General features: G+C 34.1%; 1 protein-coding gene across 5 annotated transcripts in view; it reads right to left on the bottom strand.

Moving 5' to 3' along the window:
- LOC126975890 (nephrin-like) overlaps positions 1 to 22,038 on the bottom strand; it is a 271,190-nt gene that overhangs the window by 198,526 nt on the left and 50,626 nt on the right. For all 5 annotated transcript variants that reach the window (XM_050823993.1, XM_050823991.1, XM_050823994.1 and 2 more), the window contains exon 2: positions 16,488 to 16,681. In XM_050823993.1, coding sequence (XP_050679950.1) covers positions 16,488 to 16,578 — 91 coding nt within the window. In that variant the 5' untranslated portion in view covers positions 16,579 to 16,681. The remainder of the gene's footprint in view (positions 1 to 16,487; positions 16,682 to 22,038) is intronic.

Consider the following 22,038-nt stretch of genomic DNA (forward strand, 5'->3'; position numbering starts at 1 on the left):
TAATAATGAATGGCGAAGCCAAAAAAAATAACGAATGTCACAAACGTCAGAAAACTTTAGGAAACAACTTCACCCTGTTACTTTTGTGTTACAGTGATGCGCGCGCATCTTTAAATTTCACACTCATCATTTTTTCATAACGCGCCCACGGATGATTAAAAAAAGAAGGACTCCGGGCTGTGATATTAACAAGTGAAGAACCTTTATGCTAGTGTGTGTGCGTTTTCGGGAGATACCAGTTACACTTTTTTTCCCTTAATCATATATGGCCACAAATACTTTTATAGTATTGTTTTTACACTTTTTCACAACGCACGACGGTATTTTCAAAATATTTTATTGTGACGCAAACTGCTCTGTCACAGACGATGGCTAATCTCATAATAGGGGCCGATCGGCTTGTATTAGTGTAAGTGTGTGCATGTGGGGCTATTTATTTACACGTTTACCGGCTTGTTTTGGTGCTTCACTGTTATGTAAGGTGACACGGAGTCCTTCTTTTTTTACTCGTCAGTGAACGCGCCTAAAGAAGTATAACTTAAAAAATGCGAACACCTAAAGGCCGAAGAAAGATGTTATTTGTCTGTTGTAGCAAGATAATAGGTGAATACAATCCTTTATTTTATTTACGACTTCTTCCGAGAATATAATTTCAATTCATTTCCTGGTTTTGACATTTCAATAACGATTTATAGAATTTGAGTGATCTCTTTTTTCAATCACTCTATGAGGTGATGTATTGGTATTTTCAACATGATATTTTTATGAATATGTAAGTAAACATTTTTATACTAGATGGATTTGTAAATTGAGATTGACATATTGAAATTCAGGTTCAGGATCGAATAACGGATGACTCCAATCGGGATTCTTAATAATTTTAGAGATTGGATATTGAAGTTGGCGTTGAGCCGTTAACAATCACCTATTGTCACTGTTGTTGTAGCAGTAGCCCGCTGTTGTTATTTAAAAAATATTTGATATACAATATATTAAGATTGTCACTCATATAATAATGCCATCAAAAATATAACTTAAAAAAAAACCAAGTCTCGCAACTCAGTTCTTCTACCGTAGAAACATATGAGATCCATCCAATCCACGCATACCATAATGCTTAAAAAGTAAATGCTTTTGATAGATCCTGCAACAAAATATCTTGTATCTAGATTATGTTTCATATACAGTAAATGTGGACTATTCATATAAACCATGATTTTCAATATTAAAACACAAGCAGCCTTACTAATTAAGGCAGTGTAAGGTTACTCCAAGTTTAAAATTACTTCTCCCTGTAGAGTAATTATGTAGTGATATTGGTAAGATAAGGACAAAAAGTTGTTAACTTGGAATAACTTTACTTCGCATTTATATATTACATAGTAAACGTTCTAAAATACTTATGTTATAGTTATACAAGCAACTGTTGTGTAATAAGGGGTATTAAAACACGAATGTGGATTTATAATAGTATCACATGAGTGTTTTAATACCTAGATAATTATCAACAGTTGCATACAAGACTTTATCTACACCCATAATATGAATCCTCTAATAGGTTCTGAATCAGTTAGCTTACTGCTTACATTAAAACAGCCAGTCCTAGTAGTAACCTAATATCATCCATTACTGATTATAATATACAAATTAACTATGTATTAATCAAAGAATTATTTATTTTAGTAGTAATTTACATTGCAGCGCTTAAAATATCTGACGGTATGCTGTCAAAACTTGAATCGCTCATTTTTTGTAAACAAAACAATAATAATATTGAAGAAAAATGGCGGGGATTCGAATAACCTACCTTACGTGCGTCGCGACGGTACTGGACGCATGGAAGGCGCGTAAACGAAAATGTTCTTTTTTGAAATTCATACAGATACTACGCATCAAGCACTAAGAATGAGCATGTCTGTTGAAGCTCCTTGCACGTGAAGGGATCGAAAATAAAACAAAGGAGTGTTATTATGAAATTCAGTACAACATTACCTCATCCGTTTAGATGATGTAATAGTTATAAGGACAATGGGTGTTTTAATGTTGGCAATAAGCTGTTTCACAATCTTTAATAGAGGATTTAAAGCATGGTTGTAGATAAATTGTATATAAAATGAATGTAATAAGTATATTTAAGGTAATTGTGTAAAAAAAACTCATTATTAACTACGAGTGGGTTCTTAATTATTTTTGTAGAGTTTTTTTGTGAAAGCCGTGGGATCAAGTATTTTATTTCAATTTAAAGGTAAAAACGATATCTGGTAAAAATAAGTTTTTTAAGATTTAAAGAAAACTCTCATCACAAATAAGTTTTATTATTAAACTAACTTCTATGATTTATCAAAAGCTTTTGATTGTTATAAACATTTAACTGTGGTCAGAGAGCTTTGAAAGGAAGCCGGAGTACCAATAACTATTATAACAGTACGAATTCAATGATATAAATTTTTTATCTGCTTTCAATCGGTTGTCGTATGGCAACAATATCAGTTTTAGAATCATTTTTGCATGAAAATAAGGGACAAGACGAGCTGTACGTTCAGCTGATGGCAATAATTTATACGCCTAGTCCATTACAATGCAGTGCCGCTCAGGATTCTTGAAAATCCTAAAATTTCTGAGCAGCACTACAATTGCGCTCGTCACATTGTGACATAAGATGTTAAGTCTCATTTGCCCAAAAATATCACTAGCTACGGCGCCCTTAAGACCGAAACACGATAATGTTTACACATTACTGCTTCACGGTAGAAAAAGGCGCCGTTGTGGTACCCATAATCTAACCAGCATCCTGTGCAAAGGAGCCTCTTGAGCACCACTAAATGTAAATTGAAGTCTATGGCCTCCTTAGATAGCATCTCTCTTGTTGACTTAAGTCACAGCAATAAAGATAAAAAAACATAGCGCTAAAATATTATCGCGTTAAATAAATTGTATTGCCACTTTCATATACGATGCAACAATTGATGACATTCACACAAAGTAAAACGTTACCTACTCTTCGAGTGTTCCATTAACAAATTCTGTAATTGTTTTTACAATAATTTCATTACTAAATCCCAGCTCTGCAAAGAGAATATAAATACTGCGTAATTAGAGGCGGAACTGCCTAAGTAAATACTGAAATTTATGAAACGTGTGTTAATAAGTTTGAAATAGTAGTAATTACAGTATGGCGATTGGCGGCGTACTATCCGGCTTAGTTTGGAAGAGAACAGTTCAACGTAGTGGATTTCGGCTATTTCCGTTTTTTTACAAGATTATAGCCGTCATTTGGCAATTTATCAATGACTGCACGTTTCATACAATCGATTGCATCGCTTTTGTCTTAGAAAATTTCGCTAGGCTGCAGTCCAGAAACATTAAAAATTGCCAGCTTAGTTATATTATCATCATCATCATAATCATCAGCCGGAAGACGTCCAACTGCTGGATAAAGGCCTCCCCCAAAGATTTCCACGACGATCGGATCACAATAAGATGAACCGACGATCGTGACCAGATCTTCGGTCCATCTTATTGTGTCTCCTAGCAACACTGCGTCTTCCGATACGTGGTCGCCATTCGAGGACTCTGCCCCAACACCAATCTGTCCGAACGATCGTGTCGAACTACGTGCCCTGCGCACTGGCACTTACGCAATCATTTGGGCTATGTCAGTAACTTTGGTTCTCCTACGGATCTCCTCATTTCTGATTCAATCTCGCAGGTAAACTCCGAGCATAGTTATATTTTATCAAATTAAAATTAATATTATTACTGGGACACATGTGAATAATTGAAACAACCAATCCAATATGCTTCGATGAAGATCATTACTAATTACGTGATTAGTATAAATGTCATTAAGATCTGAGATACACGCTCAATGTATTTCCGTGTACATGAATATTCATAGAGCGATATCTACATGGTGTAATATGTGTCAATTCATGACACAGTTATAATTAATTTTACTTGGTTCTGAGTTTACCGTCTAGTTGTCTGCAAGTTCCACATTTAAATTTTTAATGAGCTTCTCATGAAATTTTACATACTATATCTATTACACATACACATACATTATTTGCCTTGACAAAATGTCGTACTAACTCTGGCTGTCGCTGCCCTATCTATAGGGCAGTAGACTTATATAATAAATATATTAACGAAATCGACATTTTTTATGGAAAAAAAAAACACAAATACAGGCGCTTAGTCTTGGATAAATTTGTTAAATAATACATAAAACTATTTGCTTCAGGAAACAAGTCGTGAATTTAGTTTATAGGTAATAGTTAAGTTCTTAGTTTATAAATATTATATAAGATTGTTAATTACCCCGCTATAAGTCCGCCCCGTAAGTCGTGGATAACGGGGTTGATTGTACAAATACTAAACTATTTGACCAATTAGTTATAAGTAACACAGTTTGTATGATTGTTTGCTGTCCTAAATAAAATTAGTTAGTCTGGAGGTGAAATAAATATTGTTATAATGTTGCAGAACATTAATTTTTTATAGCAATCATTAAGACAATCAGAACTGAGTAATCTCTAGATTTTGTTGATATTATAAATCCTGACAATGTCATGACTTTTATTGGTTATTGTTATTTATTCATACTTTTATAAGCAAAACGATTGCAAGTTTTACCATGACGTGACATAGCGCAATTTTTTATAGTTGTTGTCAAAGTCACTTATACTTAATTAGATACTCTGTGGTAATCATAAGTATTGAATTGTAAAATGTTATTACTCTCTGTTATATATTCGTACCAACTGTCGAGATTAAACTATCCAGGTCAATTAAAATAGTTGTCTTAATTAATTAATTGATCTCATTATGTTTATGACGAGACATAAATTGTTTACAATGATTATGACTACCACAGAGTATCTAAGTAAGTATAAGTCACTTTGACAGGCGTTAAGAATAGTGATTTAACGAGGCGGTCAGGTGTTGGAATGGTACAACATTCAATTATTAAAAATTTCTTGAGATATACTAGACTACCAGCGCAAATCCGAAGTGTGAGACGGAATATTATTACGAACAGACTACACTCATCCTGATGAAGGACCACTTTCAATTTCAATTCCACCTTCGCACAACACGACACAAATTAGGATATCATCCCCACCATCTGGATGTGTGGTGTTCCTCCAGAGTGCGGTTTTCAAGGAGCTTTCTTCCACGTTCTACAAAGATCTTGTAGTTAAGTATTTGAATTTGAATATGGTTATTGGAATGAAAAATCTCTTAGAATTTATTAAATTTCTTAAATTGCTGGGCGTTGAATGATGAAGGTTCTTAAGATATATACATTCGGGAGTACAGTGCAGTAACCGGCAGGTGATTCCACAAAGTGGATGTGCACGGTAGACGCGCGTGTTTGGAATTTTATTAACTTGAACAAACTACTCTGCAAACTCACTGTAATATATAAACTCCCATGTATAGAGTAAGAGGTACAGAGAGATATTACGACTGGCAAGGAAAAAATAATGATTTACTTTGCATGAAAAACTATAATCAAAATCCGATATTATAATTATTTAATGTAGATTTTGTATCAATATTGTCTTATATGATCAATAATCGCTGTACTAAAACAACCGGAACGCTTCTTGTAATAATAATCATCATAATCATCTGCCGGAAGACGTCCACTGCTGGGCAAAGGCCTCCCCCAAAGATTTCCACGACGATCGGTCCTGCGCTACCCACATCCAAGGTATTCCGGCGATCTTGACCAGATCGTCGGTCCATCTTGTGGGGGGCCTACCAACACAATGTCTTCCGGTACGTGGTCGCCATTCGAGGACTTTACAGCCCCATCAGCTTTCTGTTCGTCGAGCTATGCCCTGCCCTCTGCCACTTCAGTTTCGCAACCATCTGGGCTATGTTGGTGACATTAGTTAACAAAATAATATATAATAATTATGTACATCGTAGATACAATTAATACAATATAGTAATCGATTCCATTGAAGTATTTGATCTTGTTATTTCATCAGTATCGATGCGTTAGTCAAATTCGCACTTGGACATTGTAAGGAAACCCTTTTTAATTATCTAATCGAAGCCTATGGGGCCTACTGCCCCAACGGCTATCTGTCCGTCAAACTACCAACCTACTAACTGCCACTTCAGTTTCGCAACCATTTGATTTTGGTGACTTTGGTTCTCCTGCGGATCTCCTCATTTCTGATTCAATCTCGCAGAGAAACTCCGAGCTCTCCCTTTTGAAATAATATTAAGACGACGATTTAAGTATTTTAAATAATCGCATAACAAGTGCCTTACTGAACACTATAAAATTAACGATGGGATAGAAAGAGCAACACAGTACACTCCAAATTACTTCCAACCTATTAATCGAAGTTGCCCGACTAGAAAAAATGATTCTTATATAAAATGAAGCTAGAATTGTAATCCGCCGGTGAAAATATGGCTTGAATTAATAAATAATCAGTTGCGGTAGCGAAAAATGTCGATGGACCATTCAGTATTTAACCGCGCCGTGGAAAATAATCCAATTCGGTCAGTAAAAAGAGAAGGATTTAAACGACCCGTAATAAAAGAACCTCGACGGGGTGAATTTCTCTATTTATTAAGGTGATAACTTTTGTAAATCCACAAGGGATTTGAAGGATTTTGGTAAAGTTAGATGAAATGTCAGCTTGCAGCATAAGAAATCAAATTTATACCGATTGCTTAGGATTTCGTATTCGAATAATATACTAACGTAAAAGCTTATGATTTCTGAGTGAAAAAAGTGTGGAAATATAGAAAGAAATCATACAGTGCTTTCTATGTTTTTCCATGACGAATATTAGATTCATTTCATTATTATTATTATTATTATAGAACGATAGCGTAAACAATAGAATAAAAAAAAAAAGAATAATAAATATGCGTTTTCAAGTATATTCACTATGAAATAAATTTTTAAGAAGCTTCAATAAACTGCAGGTATATTACTTCAATTTCAATTCAAACTTCAATAGCTTTAATTGAAATTTAAATTGAAATTGAAGTAAAATAAGGTGCAGCTAGAATAATATTAATACAATTATGCTCATCGAATAATAATAAAATTTATTGCCTTGAAGTAGATTTAAAAATACAATATCAACTTATCATGAATGGCAAATTGGAGTAGGCTCAACTTATGCTGCTTGAAATAATATTTTATGCAGCGCTGGTTTTAAGCCATCCCCATCTCCCTTAGGTGTTAAGGGTTAAGGGTAAGGACGAGCGCAGTTGTTGTGCCTCTTAGAAATTTTGGGTTTTTCAAAAATCCGGAGCGGTACTGTATTGTAATGGGCACAGCGTATCAATTACCATCAGCTGAACGTCCTGCTCGTCTCGTCCCTCATTTTCATGAAAATAATATACATGACACACTCAGTAAGTTTAAAATAACTTACTTTATACTAACTTATGGTAAGTTTACTAACAATGGATCGTAGTTATCTGAAAATAAACGTTTTTAGTGTTTATTTTTTTATTGTTAAGAGAGGGCAAACTAATTACTATTACTTAATTACTCAAACCCCCTTAGTCGACTCTTTGCGACTTTACCCGAGCGTTACATAGTTGAGCATGTGACGGGTCAGTCTCATTTAATATTAACAAAACAACGTACTCAGGGTACCTACAACTTTATGGATAATTTGATTTTTATCAACAACTTTACTATAAATAATGCATATACGAAGAGCATGAGTTTTGACGAACCGCATATATTTATTTTATTTCTCTATTATTTGACCCAACTGTATGACAGGTGTCAGCTATAACTGTGACAGTGGATTTATTTACATCCTTTTTATGTTGAAACTCGCATCATGCTCATAACGGATAACCTAGAAAAGTGTGGGTCGATTTAACATTCACAAGGTCATTTATATATTTTATTGTTGACAGGACAGACGTTGTTCTGTAAATAATAAATAAAATACTGTTTTTTTTGTATGAACTTGTCATAAATATTTCATAGCATTAAGAATTATTTGGTAAAATATGCTCCCTGTTGTTAAAATTAAATTGATTAACAGCAGAACTGCCAAACCATGCGTCAATAAATTCTCTCGTAGAAAATGTCCATACAAAACAAAAGTTGGAAATAAAAATAATTATGGGTCCCAAAACGAAATAAAAACTATCCTATCTCTCAAGTTGGACTAAATTGCACTCCAGAAAATAATCCCCATTAAAATCCGTTCATTAATTTAAGAGTTCACTGGAAACAAAAATTAGGACACTGGATCTATTAAGATATTATTTTGACCCTTAACATTGTTAATAGCTGATAAATATTTATTTCGATTTGGATTTAAATATCAACAAAATGATTGGCAATATACAAATAAAATTTGAAAAACAAAATTTTATGAACTCGGGACTCGAACCCACGACCTCCGGCGTTCCGTGCCGGTGCTCTAACCAACTGAGCCAACCGTTCGAGTACCGCCTCGTTATAAAATCTTGTTTGCTTTGTTCAACTCTCAGGTTGTGGCTTCTTTACCTTTTTGTAATTCAAATTTTATTTGTGTATTAATCCTAGAAGTGAGGGTTACCAATTTAAAAACATAACAAATTGATTGATTATTAACATATCTATATTATGTTTTACACCGACATACATGATTTTTTATATAAAATGTTTATAAAAATAATACTGGGTTTCTATTATCCTTTTTTTTATTTAATACCTTACATCTAAATACCTGATTTATTATATAAGCTATATGTTTATTTTAAATTTGGATTTAAATATCAAGCAATTTGTCATCTCAAGCGTCTCATATCAAGCAAAGTCGAAATTAGTTAAACCACAGACAACACAAAATAAACTAGTAAAGCTACTGTTTCATTATACCTACTTAACTTCAACTGAAAATATCTATACAGAAACAAAAATTATGACAATCAGACAATCATACACACACACTACATGCGTACTCATTTACAAGGTTATAAATAATAAAATTCGCACTAACACATTCTACTTTATAAAAAAGAATTGAACCAGAACTGTTACACGAAGAGCTAGCCAATGGTGAGAAGTAATAATGGAAAACATTCATTAACCTTTGAGGGAGTTTAGATATATAACAACCTGCCCTCAGAAATAAGAAATGCCAAAACATTGACTTCTTTTAAAGCGAGCCTTCAAAGTCGTATACTCAATAATTATAAAACGTTTCAATAAAATATGTGGGTTGTTTTATGTCTTATCTATTTGCCTAACATTGTATTGCATTCTGTTCTATAAGTCGTTCTATAAGTCATTATTTAAACTGATATTAATAATGCATTTGTTCCAATTATTTCCATTTTCAGTTAAATATAATTTGCATCAATTACATAGTATTGGAAGGGAGTTTTTTGGAAAGTTTTATTCAGTGACATTCAATTGTCGTGTCCATTGCACGCCCGGAATGCTAATCGCTGCTGTCTGTGTATTTGTATTCAGATGAGAGAAAAATATCGATGGTACAAATACGCTAAGCGTTTTTCTATACAATTCAATTTTTTGCAGGTATTGGTTGCGAGTTAGAAATATAATATTTTTTTAATATTTTTGAAAAAGTATAGCTTTATAGTATTTTATGCAAAACTTTTATAAAGAGGGTCTGAATCTGTTCGGTTCGGTAATCTGAATCGGTCTGCTCGGGAGTGAATGACGCCACGACCATTTTACAATATTTTTTGTGCGACTTGGTAATTTAATTTATTAATAAACAAACAAATACCACAAGTTTTCTAGTTGCTACTTAAATGGCCGGGAAATTTATACATAGTTATCAATGGAGAGTGGTTTAATTTTTCCTTCAAGAAATGGCAAAGATATACCCATACAGCCAACGCGGCAAATGTTAAATTTACAAAATATACCTACCAGCATCTTGGCAAATTAACAACCTTAACTAGACACTAAAATGTTTAGTCCAATGATTTAAACATGAAAATATTATGTATGTTACATAGTATATACAACATAATATCATAGAGGATATAAATACTACGTAATCAGAGTCAAAATGCGACATTCCACCCGCGTCTTGACGTCTGGCATTCTACAAACGTGCTTTTTGAAAGGTACTTTTTATCTCGTACAGCCATTTTGTAGAATCAATAAACGGCTGCAGTTTTCCCGGAACTATACAACGTAGGGGCCCTCAAGCTTAGCACATATTCCCAATTTAGGGGCAGGCAACGGAACTCTTGACCCCTGATGTTGCAGACGGTTGCCTCACCACTTCTCATCACGTCTGTTCACAGCCGCATGACTGTTTGCCCATTCTTATAAAAGAAATCTTACTGGTATCAGTACTGAATAAAAAATAAGAACGGAAGACGCAGTGTAGGTAGGACCCCACAAGATATACCGATGATCTTCATAAGATCACCGGAATACGTTGGATGAGGGCAGCGCTCCGATCGCCGTGGAAATCTTTGGGGGAGGCCTTTGTCCAGCAGTGGATGAAAAATAAAATCACCAAAGACTGTATAAAATGAGTTGCTTAAGAGTGAAACATATCTTTGTCACTATTTGTTTTATTTTCCCAATCCCTACTTCCCTACTAATATTATGAATATGAATGTTAGTTTCTCTGCTACGCTTTCACGCCTGAGCCACTAATCCGATTTTGATAAAACTTAGTACAGATATAGACTAGAGCTTGAAAAAGGACATAGACTTTTCCTCTTTTATTGCAAAAAATTGGTGGCAGTTTGTATGGAAATTCGTCATTATCGAAGATAAAACCACGAAAATTTGTATTTAGGCACTTGATAAGAAATAATTTATAAACATTAATTGTTCGAGCATTTTTTAAACTTTGACCTAAATGGGGATGAAATAGGAGATTAAAGTTCACAGGGAAATACTATTAAAAAGAATATCCACAATAACAAGAGATATGCGCTGTGTGGTAGAAGATTTTTTGTTTGTGTATTATTTGAAAAGTATCCTAAAAAACATTGTCCAAAGTAACTATTCAACGCGGAGGAAGTCGTCGGTAAAAGCCGTAAGCAAGTAAGGTAGAATACTAATTCTATAAAGCAATACGGTGTGAGCGCGATTCGGGTGTTGGAAACAACAAATAATGTCAAAGCAAGGTTTCTCTCACTCTAGCTTACTATACAGTTGAAAGTGCAGTCAAATAATGAGTTGTGAGTTGCATAGCGTCCGTTAAGCAGCAAATAGAATATAATATTGTCAAAGTAATGTTAATATTTTATATTAAACTAGCTGACCCGACAGATGCTATTCTGTTAATAGAAAAAAAAATATGCAAGTATTTGAGAAGATAAACAATATGTTATGTTTTTTTTTAAATGATAACCCTCACTTCTAGGATTAATACACAAATAAAGTAATTTATAACGAGGCGGTACTCGAACGGTTAGCTCAGTTGGTTAGAGCACCGGCACGGAACGCCGGAGGTCGTGGGTTCGAATCCCGCATCGTTCATAAAATTTTGTTTTTCAAATTTTATTTGTGTATTTGAGAAGATGCCAAGTCTCATTTACCCAGTAATCACTAGATACGGCGCCCGGGCCCTTCCGACCGAAACACAATAATGTTTACGCATTACTGCTTCACGACAAATATAGGCACCGTTATGGTGCTTCATAATCTAGCCAGCATCCTGTGCAAAGGAGCATCCCACTTGTACTTACTTTACTTCCACTTTTGCCAATCAGAAGTGTGGAAGACATTGACTATTTGACGTTTGAGTGTGTTTGTTGCATCATTTTACATTTTACATATGTAATTGAAATGATTTGTAAATCGATGTAAATGTAAATCTTGATATAAAAGAGTGCCAATGAGTTTCTTGCTACTTCTTCTCATTAGCTCAACCCTTTACGAAGTAGCGGTAGATTCAATAAGAATTTTTTTTGACATGCATAAGTGTCATTTCCGTGACCTATGTGAATAAACTGATTTTGATTTGATTTGAAGCAGCGTTTGCAAATTGAAGATTGCTTGCTGACGTCACAAACACGTTAGAAATAATAATAGAAAGGCCCAATACTATTAAAATTTGTGGGGAGCATACTAAAAGATACTTATAATTATCGTGGACCTAGTTTAATACCAGTTCAAGCATTGTTATGGTTAGTTTGTAGAACGCCCTAGCTAGTAGTTAAATTACCAGGTTGATGAGACTTGACATCGTTGCGCTGCCGCTCAGAATTTTAGGTTCAATCAAGAACACATATTTATAATAAGATATATACATTTTTTTTTATAATCACTTATAAAATGCTCACAGAATACCTTTATTTATTTATGGTGTGTGTGGATGATGCAGCTACTGTACTCAATAACTTTTGTATTAATTTACATTTACTTTTTTGACTTACTCGTGTAAGACATTGACTATTTGACGTTTGACTGTGTTTGTTGCATCATTTTACATTTTACATACTATATTGTAATTGAAATGATTTGTAAATCGATGTAAATGTAAATCTTGATATAAAAGAGTGGCAATGAGATTCTTGCTACTTCTTCTCATTAGCTCAACTTAGAGTTTTATTTACCACCGGGTGAATGTATTGCTTGCCTTGTTACTTTTTCTCATAAAAAATCCAAGTCATTTGAAGTCCAACCAGACAAAAGTACATACGGGATTTGCTAATAACCAATAATTCCAAATATATCCAATTTTCCAAAAATAATAAAAATCGTAACTAGAATTAGATTAATTAATTACATTGTATAAAAATACGCAATTATTTTTATACTTTTAAGTGCATATTATATCTATTATTTTGAAATAGTGTTTTTGAAGTCGGTTGTTTTTTTGTAGTTATCTATACTAATATTATAAAGCTGCAGTGTTTGTTTGTTTGTTTGAACGCGCTAATCTCTGGTACTACTGGTCCGATTTGAAAGATTCTTTCAGTGTTGGGTAGTCCATTTATCGAGGAAGGCTATAGGCTCTTTTTTCAAAATTAGGGATCCGTAATAAAATTGCTATTTTGTAACACAAGGTGTAAAATCGAAAACTATAGACAATAGAACAAAATGATGTACAGGCTATAATATAGGCAATATTTTATTACTTATAAAACTATCGCGTGAATTATACTTTATATGGCAAAACAACGTTTGCCGGCTCAGCTAGTATTGTATATATATTGAAGTAGTTTCATAAAATCACTTTTGAATAATTATTATTTATAAGACCACAAGGGAACGCACCCATTGACAAAATTGGACTCGCACTATCGAGCTGTGAGTCGTCTATATGCATTATTTTCTAAGTCTATGGTTTTTGTCAATTTTGTCCTGTCTACGCCGTTGTCGCGTTAACCCCGATGTCATGCTATTGTAAGGTATAACTTTATGTCACGGCCGAAAGCTCAAACGGTACTTATGTTGCTCAGCGACCCAGTTTTCCTTAAATATTATAATACCCTGAAACTTAATTAGTTAAAACTCCGCTTGTTTAGTATTATAGTATCAATGGGTCTCAAAAAATTATTTTGAAGTAGAGTTATAGAGAATTATCCTAGCAGAAAACTAAATGTAATTTTAGATTTTTTTTACTTTTACAAGGATGTCGTTTTTTTTTTAAATTTCAGACTCAGATTTTTAGTAATGAAATAACACTTCAAACATCAGTAGCCGGAAGACGTCCACTGGTGGACAAAGGCCTCCTCCAAAGATCTCCATGGTCCAGCGCTGCCCTCATCCAACGTATTCCAGCGATCTTGACCAGATCGTCGGTTCATCTTGTCGGGGGCCTACCAACACTGTGTGTTCCGGTACGTGGTCGCTTTTTGAGGACTTTATTGCCCCACCGGCCATCTGTCAGTCGAACTATGTGCCTTGCCCACTTCCACTTCATTTTCGCAATCATTTGGGCTCTATCGGTGACTTTGGTTCTTCTACAGATTTCCTCATTTGTGATACGATCTCGCAGATATAACAATTTAACAGGAACAAAGATTTTTAAGTATAATGTTACGGGAAATGTATCTTTTTTAGAAAAGACGAGCAAAAAGGTGAATACAAACGGGTTACCTGGTATGAGATCATCACCCCTACCCATTTTCTCTTAGAAAATTAAAGAAATCAGAAGAACATTGCCAATCTTATGAAGAATCGACTAAAAGTACAAATTAATTTGAAAACCGATAACCTATTGTGTCACCGACGCTTTGTAACCAAACAATACACGGAAACAATGCAGTGACGTCATTTGATCGTATTGTGACAGTATTGGGTTTAGCAGTTAACATTTATTATACTGCTAAATAACGGTTTTCGATCTAACTAAAGGTCTGATGTGATTATCTTCATTAGCAATTATTAAAAAGAATATTAACAAAAAGACAACCAACTTCAAAAACACTATTCCAAAACAATAGATTTAATATGCACTAAAAAGTATAAAAACAATTGCGTTTTATACAATCTAATTAATTAATCTAAATCTAGTTACGATTATTGTTATTTTTGGAATCGCTATCCTTCTGCCGCGACCCGCTCTCGCCTCTCGCCTCCTCACGACTCAAGCACATCTCACCTATAACTATGTACGTAGTAAAAAACCTATCTTGGATGACACGGACTCCAAAAATTACAATATTCAAAGAATAAATGCAATGAAAACAAAATTTAATTAATGTAAGCGCTTTGCAATTTGATTACAGACAGCTAGAAATTCTGCCACAGATCGCACCCTTACTGTAAGCCGTTTACCTCTTCTCTGTTATTGTTTTTAGTCACGTTAAGGAGTCATATTAATAATTGAACATCATTTATCATTCGACTACGACAAGTACTTGACCGTAACTATGTTATGGCAGATGACTTAAATATCCGGATATCATAAAAAAGATTCAACCGAGTATCGTTAATTTGCTCCTAAGAATTGAAGAGTTCCGTTACTTTGTCATGGATTCCGTAATCAGAAACTAACCAAACTCTCACCAAACTATCTTTCAAGTATATCATTTCAAATAAAAAAAAATCATCGAAATCGGTTGGCGCGATATTGAGTTATTCGTAAATTTGTCGCGCACATACTAATAGCAAATTTACAACTTTAATTGTTTTCACATAAACCCATTTGGACCAAATTACAATGAGACTACACGAGAAGCAACAGTTTAAAAAAAAAAATACCGACGAATTGGTAACCTACTCCTTTTTTGAGGGCGGGTAAAATTAGCAGCGAAGATAAAGATTGCTAAGATTCCAAATAGTATGAAGCAATAAATACAAATTATACATTCATTTTAGAAATAAGACAAAAATATTAAAAATAAGAATTCACCAAACCGTTCCACAAATCATTGATTATTGAAATGCTAAAAGCATGAAATTGGTTTAAATAATAATCTCTGATCACCATTTTAGGATTTCGAATGGATATAGAAATCGGCCGTAAATAGACACTTGATTTTTAAAACTTTAAGGGATTGCAAATATTAGAATTTTTATTTAAAATTTAAGATCTGAATAGGAAGCGACAGTCACATCCATTGACGACCCGGTTGATAGAGGTCCTGGGTTCGAATCCCGGTAGGTACAAACAATTATAATATGATGAATACGAATGTTTGATTCCGAGTCATGGATACTTATATTTATGTATGTTTTCCTAATAAAATAAAATAAATAAATAATACCTAAACGCAAAAAAATTGTACTTATGACGATTTTGAGCTCTTCATGAGTTTTTGGAATCAGTAGCCGTTTAAAAATTTTCAAAAAAAACCACAGATGAAAAAATATTCGTAGTTTTTTCGAAATTTATTAAAATCTACCGGTCCGAATTGTATTCAAAATCTAAGTTTGGTCAAGCCAATCGATCGAGTTGGTTTTTTTTTTCGTTGCAAAACCGGTCCTCCTCGGTGCGGTTTTCAAGGAGCTTTCTTCCTCGTACTACAAAGCTGTGGAATGAGCTTCTTCGTGCGGTGTTTCCAGGACGGTACGACATGGGTACCTTCAAAAAAAGCGCGTACACCTTCCTTTTTTTTTATGATAATGAGGGACGAGACGAGCAGGACGTTCAGCTGATGGTAATTGATACGCCATGCCCATTACAACGGAGTGCCGCTCAGGATTCCCGAAAACCCCAAAAATTCTGAGCGGCACTACAATTGCGCTCGTCACCTTGAGACATAAGATGTTAAGCCTCTTTTGCCCAGTAATTTCACTAGCTACGGCGCCCTTCAGACCGAAACACAGTAATGCTTACACATTACTGCTTCACGGCAGAAATAGGCGCCGTTGTCGTACCCATAATCTAGCCGGCTTCCTGTGCGAAGGAGCCTCCCTCTTCCTTAAAGGCCGGCAACGCTCTTGTGATTCCTCTTGTGTTGCAAGTGAATGTGGGCGGCGGTGATCACTTAACACCAGGTGACACGTACGCTCCTTTGTCCTGCTATTCCATAAAAAAAAAAACTTTTTATATTTGTGTGTATTTTGTAAGTAAATTAAATAAATAAATATTCCTTACCTGTTGCAACAGTGTTCTGTGTCGCCGAAGGAGTTGATATTGCAATGAGCGTGAACGCAAATAAAGTCTGGTGACACCACGCGGGGTGCATTGCGCTATCAACTGTCTAACATTTATAATTCATACATTTAGCTTCTGGAAAATCCGCAGATATTTCTTTTGATATGAACCCCACTGTCCGACACCATCCACAACTGAAACAATATAAATTGAATTAAATTATAAATCATTATCACAAAAGTTATCTCTATGAATAATAAATTCCACTTATTTTGGTTTGAAAATGGAATTTACAAAATGGAATTAATAAACCTTATTATATAGATAAGAAGAAGTGGTTATTAAAATTGTCATGAAACTATCTTCATAATACATTTCCAGTATTTTTGTTGTGAACTATATAGAATAAATAGTTCACAACAAAAATACTGGAATTTTAAAACAATCTGAATAAATTTTGAAGAGTTGACAAATATCGCAATATTTGAAATTGTTACTACCTCATAGTAGTTCATTATTTTGTATTTTTCACTTATTTATCAGATAAGATTAGAGTGCAATCAGTTAAGTTTGTATGTAAGAGGATTTGATGTTCGAAGGTGTTAAGGTTAATTAATTATATTGTGACGCGAACAAAGATAATTTTTAAGTTACGTCTTAGTGCCTTATCACGAATGACCAAAATAATAAGTGTGGTATCTTATTATTATCATGTTGCATGATGCAATGATGAAATTTTTGTATATTTTGAATCGTTCGGGCTGAGTATGCTTCAAGGAAAGAATCAATTAACTATCGATGAACATCGAGCAGTGCCATTTGGCACTACATCTTTCATATACACCAAAATCGGAAGTGCCGTTCGGCACACTTCGCCTTGACCAAGTTCTGACTCTCATTTTGTTTAAGAGATAGTTTACTTTGTACATAGTTTCTTATATATTCTCTCATATTCATCCTAATTATATGCAATCTATTAATAGAAGTAAAATAAATGCGTTAAAAAAAACGCTGCGCGCGCGCCAAAATGGCGCCGATCTAAGGCATCGCGCGGTGCGGGGGCACTTGCCGATCATTGCAGGTTAATGTTTTCTAGGAGTTAGGATACTAAGAAATGCACAAAATAGGAGGGCTCCAAGCTGAGGGCGTGGCGTAACAGACCTAAAGTAATGCACATAAATAAATAAAGAGACTTGATTTATTTGATGTTTTTTATTACTTGATTTGTTTAATGTTTTTAATAAACTTATTATCATTGAGATTTCATAGGCTTATTCTAAATGTTTCTTGATGCATGAATTATTGATTACAATTATTGTTTTTTTTATGGAAAAGGAGGGCGAATGAGCGTACGGGTCACCTGGTTTTCAGTGATCACCGCCGCCCACATTCTCTTGCAACACTAGAGGAATCACAGGAGCGTTGCCGGCTCTTAAGGAAGGCGTACGCGCTTTTTTTGAAGGTACCCATGTCGTATCGTCCCGGAAACACCGCACAAGGAAGTTGATTCCACAGCTTTGTAGTACGTGGAAGAAAGCTCCTTGAAAACCGCACTGTGGAAGACCGCCACACATCCAGATGGTAGGGATGATAACCTGACTTGAAGCGTCCCGTGCGAAGGTGGAATTCGGTGTTTGCTTAACGTTTAATTAAACATAATTTTTGTAGTTAAGAGGAACCATCCATATTAATATAATAAAGCGATGTTGTATTTGGCTATAATTCAGGAAAGTAAATGGGTGCCTACATTACTTCTCGGGTGCAGGGACAAAAAACAGGGCGAGTGATTAAGGGTTTATTGTGTTAACCAGTTATAGAATAAAAAAAAACTACGTTTGAAAAGGGCTTAGCACCGACTTAGAACCTATCAATATGTAGCACATATAAATAATAGTATTTTATTAAATATAAAGGTAAGTTTGTATTATATAAAATTTTTAGTTATTTGATACTTTTCAGTTTTTGAAGTCGGTTTTTAAGAGCGTAGTTTTTTTTTACTTTTTAGTGTCGGTTGATAATTAAAATATATAATCAAAATGAATGAAAACTCCGAAAAAAAGCCGTACACAAAAAACAATTATATCATCGAGGTAAACAAAAATTTTCATAAAAAATGTTCATAAAATGAAAACTACTGGGCCATGTATTTTTTATGGAACCAAGTGGCATCTTTTCTGCATCGAACTAAAGAAAAAATTACGTAAATTGGATCATAAATCTCAGAGTAATCGGTGTACATACATATAAAAAATTGCGATCGAATTGATAAACTTCTACTTTTTGAAGTCGCTTAAAAAGAGACGAAGTTACTTTTGGATTAATAAAATTGCCACAAAATTATTACGAATAGGAAAATCTATAATCAGTTTATAATACTTATATGCAATCAAATCAAATATTAATGATAGTGTTATAAATTTTCATAAATAATTGCCAATTTTGCAAATTCAGTCATAAAATACTGAAAACGAACTAAATATCACTACATATTACAAAACAAAGTCCTCCGCCGCGTCTGTCTTTCTGTTCGCGTTAACTCAAAAACAACTGCATTGATTTTCATGCTGTTTTCAATAATGAATAGCGTGGTTCTCGAGAAAAGTTTAAGTATATAATTTGTTAAGATTTTGTACACATTTTGTATACATTAAAGATATTTGTTGGAGGTGTCGGAAAATTAGCCGTCTAGGAGCTTTCAACGAAAACGCTGTCTAAACGCATTGAGAAATAAAACAAAATATTGTATGGTGGAATTGTGTATCTTATAAAGGTCTACAGAAAAATCTGCAATAGCATATGTATGTCTCATCTTAATATTTAAAAAAAATTGGCAATTATAAAGCGGTATGTTAAACCTGTTTAAACAAATACGATATTAATCTTATTATTTTATATATTTATTTATTGTTAACCTTACATCAACAGTAGGTACACACATATTACATAATATAGTATAAGAAATTAAATTACTGATGCGAGTACCAATAACAGATGTACACAACATTCACAGTTGCTGCTGTGACAATTAAATACTAATTATTAATCACTATTTATTAATAACATAATATTAACTAAAGTAAAATAACAACTTATAGTTGATTATGGACTTTTAGTTATGTAAGACTTTAATTATTATATTAAAAAAGGAATAAAAGAAAAGAAACAATAACATATCATAAAATCATTCAAAATACGTTGTTGTTTCATTTTTAACTTATTATTAACTTTTGATAACATATTTCCGATGGCTTCATTATTTCCGAATACTTAGGTAAGTACATATTTTTTTTCTATTGACAGAACAGCGTTTATCAGATCAGTTAGTTTGGTTATAAAATGATTGCTTAATCTGGCAGTCGTATTCACAGACGATGTATTATTGCATGCGAATTGAATTCCACCGTCGCGTCGTGAATCGTGTGATATAGTACTGACACGTGCTCATTACTATTACGTAAGCATGCCATTATTGAGCAATTGCTGTTAAGTAGCATGTGCATCGACACATTGCCAGACGACGACCATAGTAAATGACCAATGCAGCCGGGTAAGTTAATTTACGGTCCTGGGCTCGATTTCCGGTAGGTGCGAACATTCATATGATAAATATACTTATTTGTAATGATTGAGTATATCTATTTTATTATTTTTTTTATGAAAATAAAGGACGAGACGAGCAGGACTTTCAGCGAATGGTAATTGATACGCCCTACCCATTACAATGCAGTATCGCTCACGATTCTTGAAAAACCCAAAAATTCTAAGCGGCACTACAATTGCGCTCGTCACCTTGCGACATAAGATGTTAAGTCTCATTTGCCCAGTAATTTCACTAGCTACGGCACCCTTCAGACCGAAACACAGTAATGTTTACACATTACTGCTTCACGGCAGAAATAGGCGCCGTTGTGGTACCCATAATCTAGCCGGCTTCTTAGTATGTATAATTCAAATCAAATCAAAATCACTTTATTCATGTAGGTCAAGCAAATGACACTTTTAAATCAAGATTTACATTTTGATCGTTTTACAAATCATTTCAATTACGATTTAATATGTAAAATGATGCAACAAAAATACTCAAACGTCAATACTTACACGAGTAAGTCAAAATCTCTTCAAACATCAATCCAAGATATGGTCTTAAAAATATACTTACAACATACATATACATTTGTGTCATTTCCGTGAATAAAGTGATTTTGATTTGATTTGATTTGAAGATATCGATTTTTTTTGTTTAAAAAAAAAGGTTATGTAGCTGCCGTTGAATTCCTGTGTCACAAAATACGCCACATATCAGCCAGCTATCCGGTTGTGTGGTGTTTCAGCACAGTATTTATGAATTTGTTTCACTGGAACTTTAATGTGGAAATATTTCTATATCATTGCAACTCAATCTGCACTTAGGTGTGTAACTAAAAAGTGAGTTATTCCGACTAAAAGGCCAACAAATATTATTCTCAGGCTCATTTTACTCGTATGACTCCAGTATTACAAGAGTGTGCACTTGACCCACCATCAAAAATCATCAGATATGCTAATTTTCCTTTTTTATGAAAATAAGGGACGAGACGAGCAGGACTTTCAGCTGATGGTTATTGATATGCCTTGCCCATTACAATGCAGTGCCACTCAGGATTATTGAAAAAAAGCACAAATTCTGCGCGGCAATACAATTGCGCTCATCACCTTGAGACATAAGATGTTAAGTCTCATTTGCGCAGTAATTTCACTAGCTGCGGCACCGTTGAGACCGAAGCACAGTAATGTTTATACATTATTGCTTCACGGTAGAAAAAGGCGCCGTTGTGGTACACATAATCTAGCCGGCATACTGTGTAAAGGAGCCCCCCACTAGTATAAAATAAAGAAACGTAGACTGAGACAGACAAGAAAGACGGTAAAAGCTTTGAATTTAATCTTTCGTTTTCAGACTAACAGATTTTGTTACCTGTATTTTTAAGCAACTACAGAAATACAGTCTAGCAAATATTTATCGACTTAACCACACTGAGAGAAGCTAGAAGAGAGGCAGCCAAATTGAATTATGTCTCCCCATCAGTATGTATAAGATTGATATTGGGGAATAAATTGTTTTCAGCGCCTCACACTCCCTAATACTTACCTATAACATATTATAATATAATGGAGCAATGTTATTGTATTTTTATGTTTCTTATGCTCACTAAGATAAAAAATAGATATATTTTTATGAGAGTAAGAGACGCGACGAGCAGATTGTTCAGCTGATGGTAATTGATATGTCCTGCCCATTACAATACTTGAAAAACCCAAACATTCTGAGCGGCACTACAATAGCGCTCGTCACGTTGAGTTTTAACATGATAAGTCTCACTTGCCCAGTAATTTCATTAGCTACGGCGCACTTCAGACCGAAACACAATTATTCTTACAAATTACTGCTTCACGACACCAATAAGCACCCATAATCTAGCCGGCATCCTGGGCAAAAGAACCTCCCACTAGTAAAGATATAATTTATACAAAATACACCGTTATTTCAAAATTACCTGAAAAGAAATATTTG

Source organism: Leptidea sinapis, chromosome 38, assembly GCF_905404315.1.
Source record: "Leptidea sinapis chromosome 38, ilLepSina1.1, whole genome shotgun sequence".
In the NCBI taxonomy this organism is placed as follows: Eukaryota; Metazoa; Arthropoda; class Insecta; order Lepidoptera; family Pieridae; genus Leptidea; species Leptidea sinapis.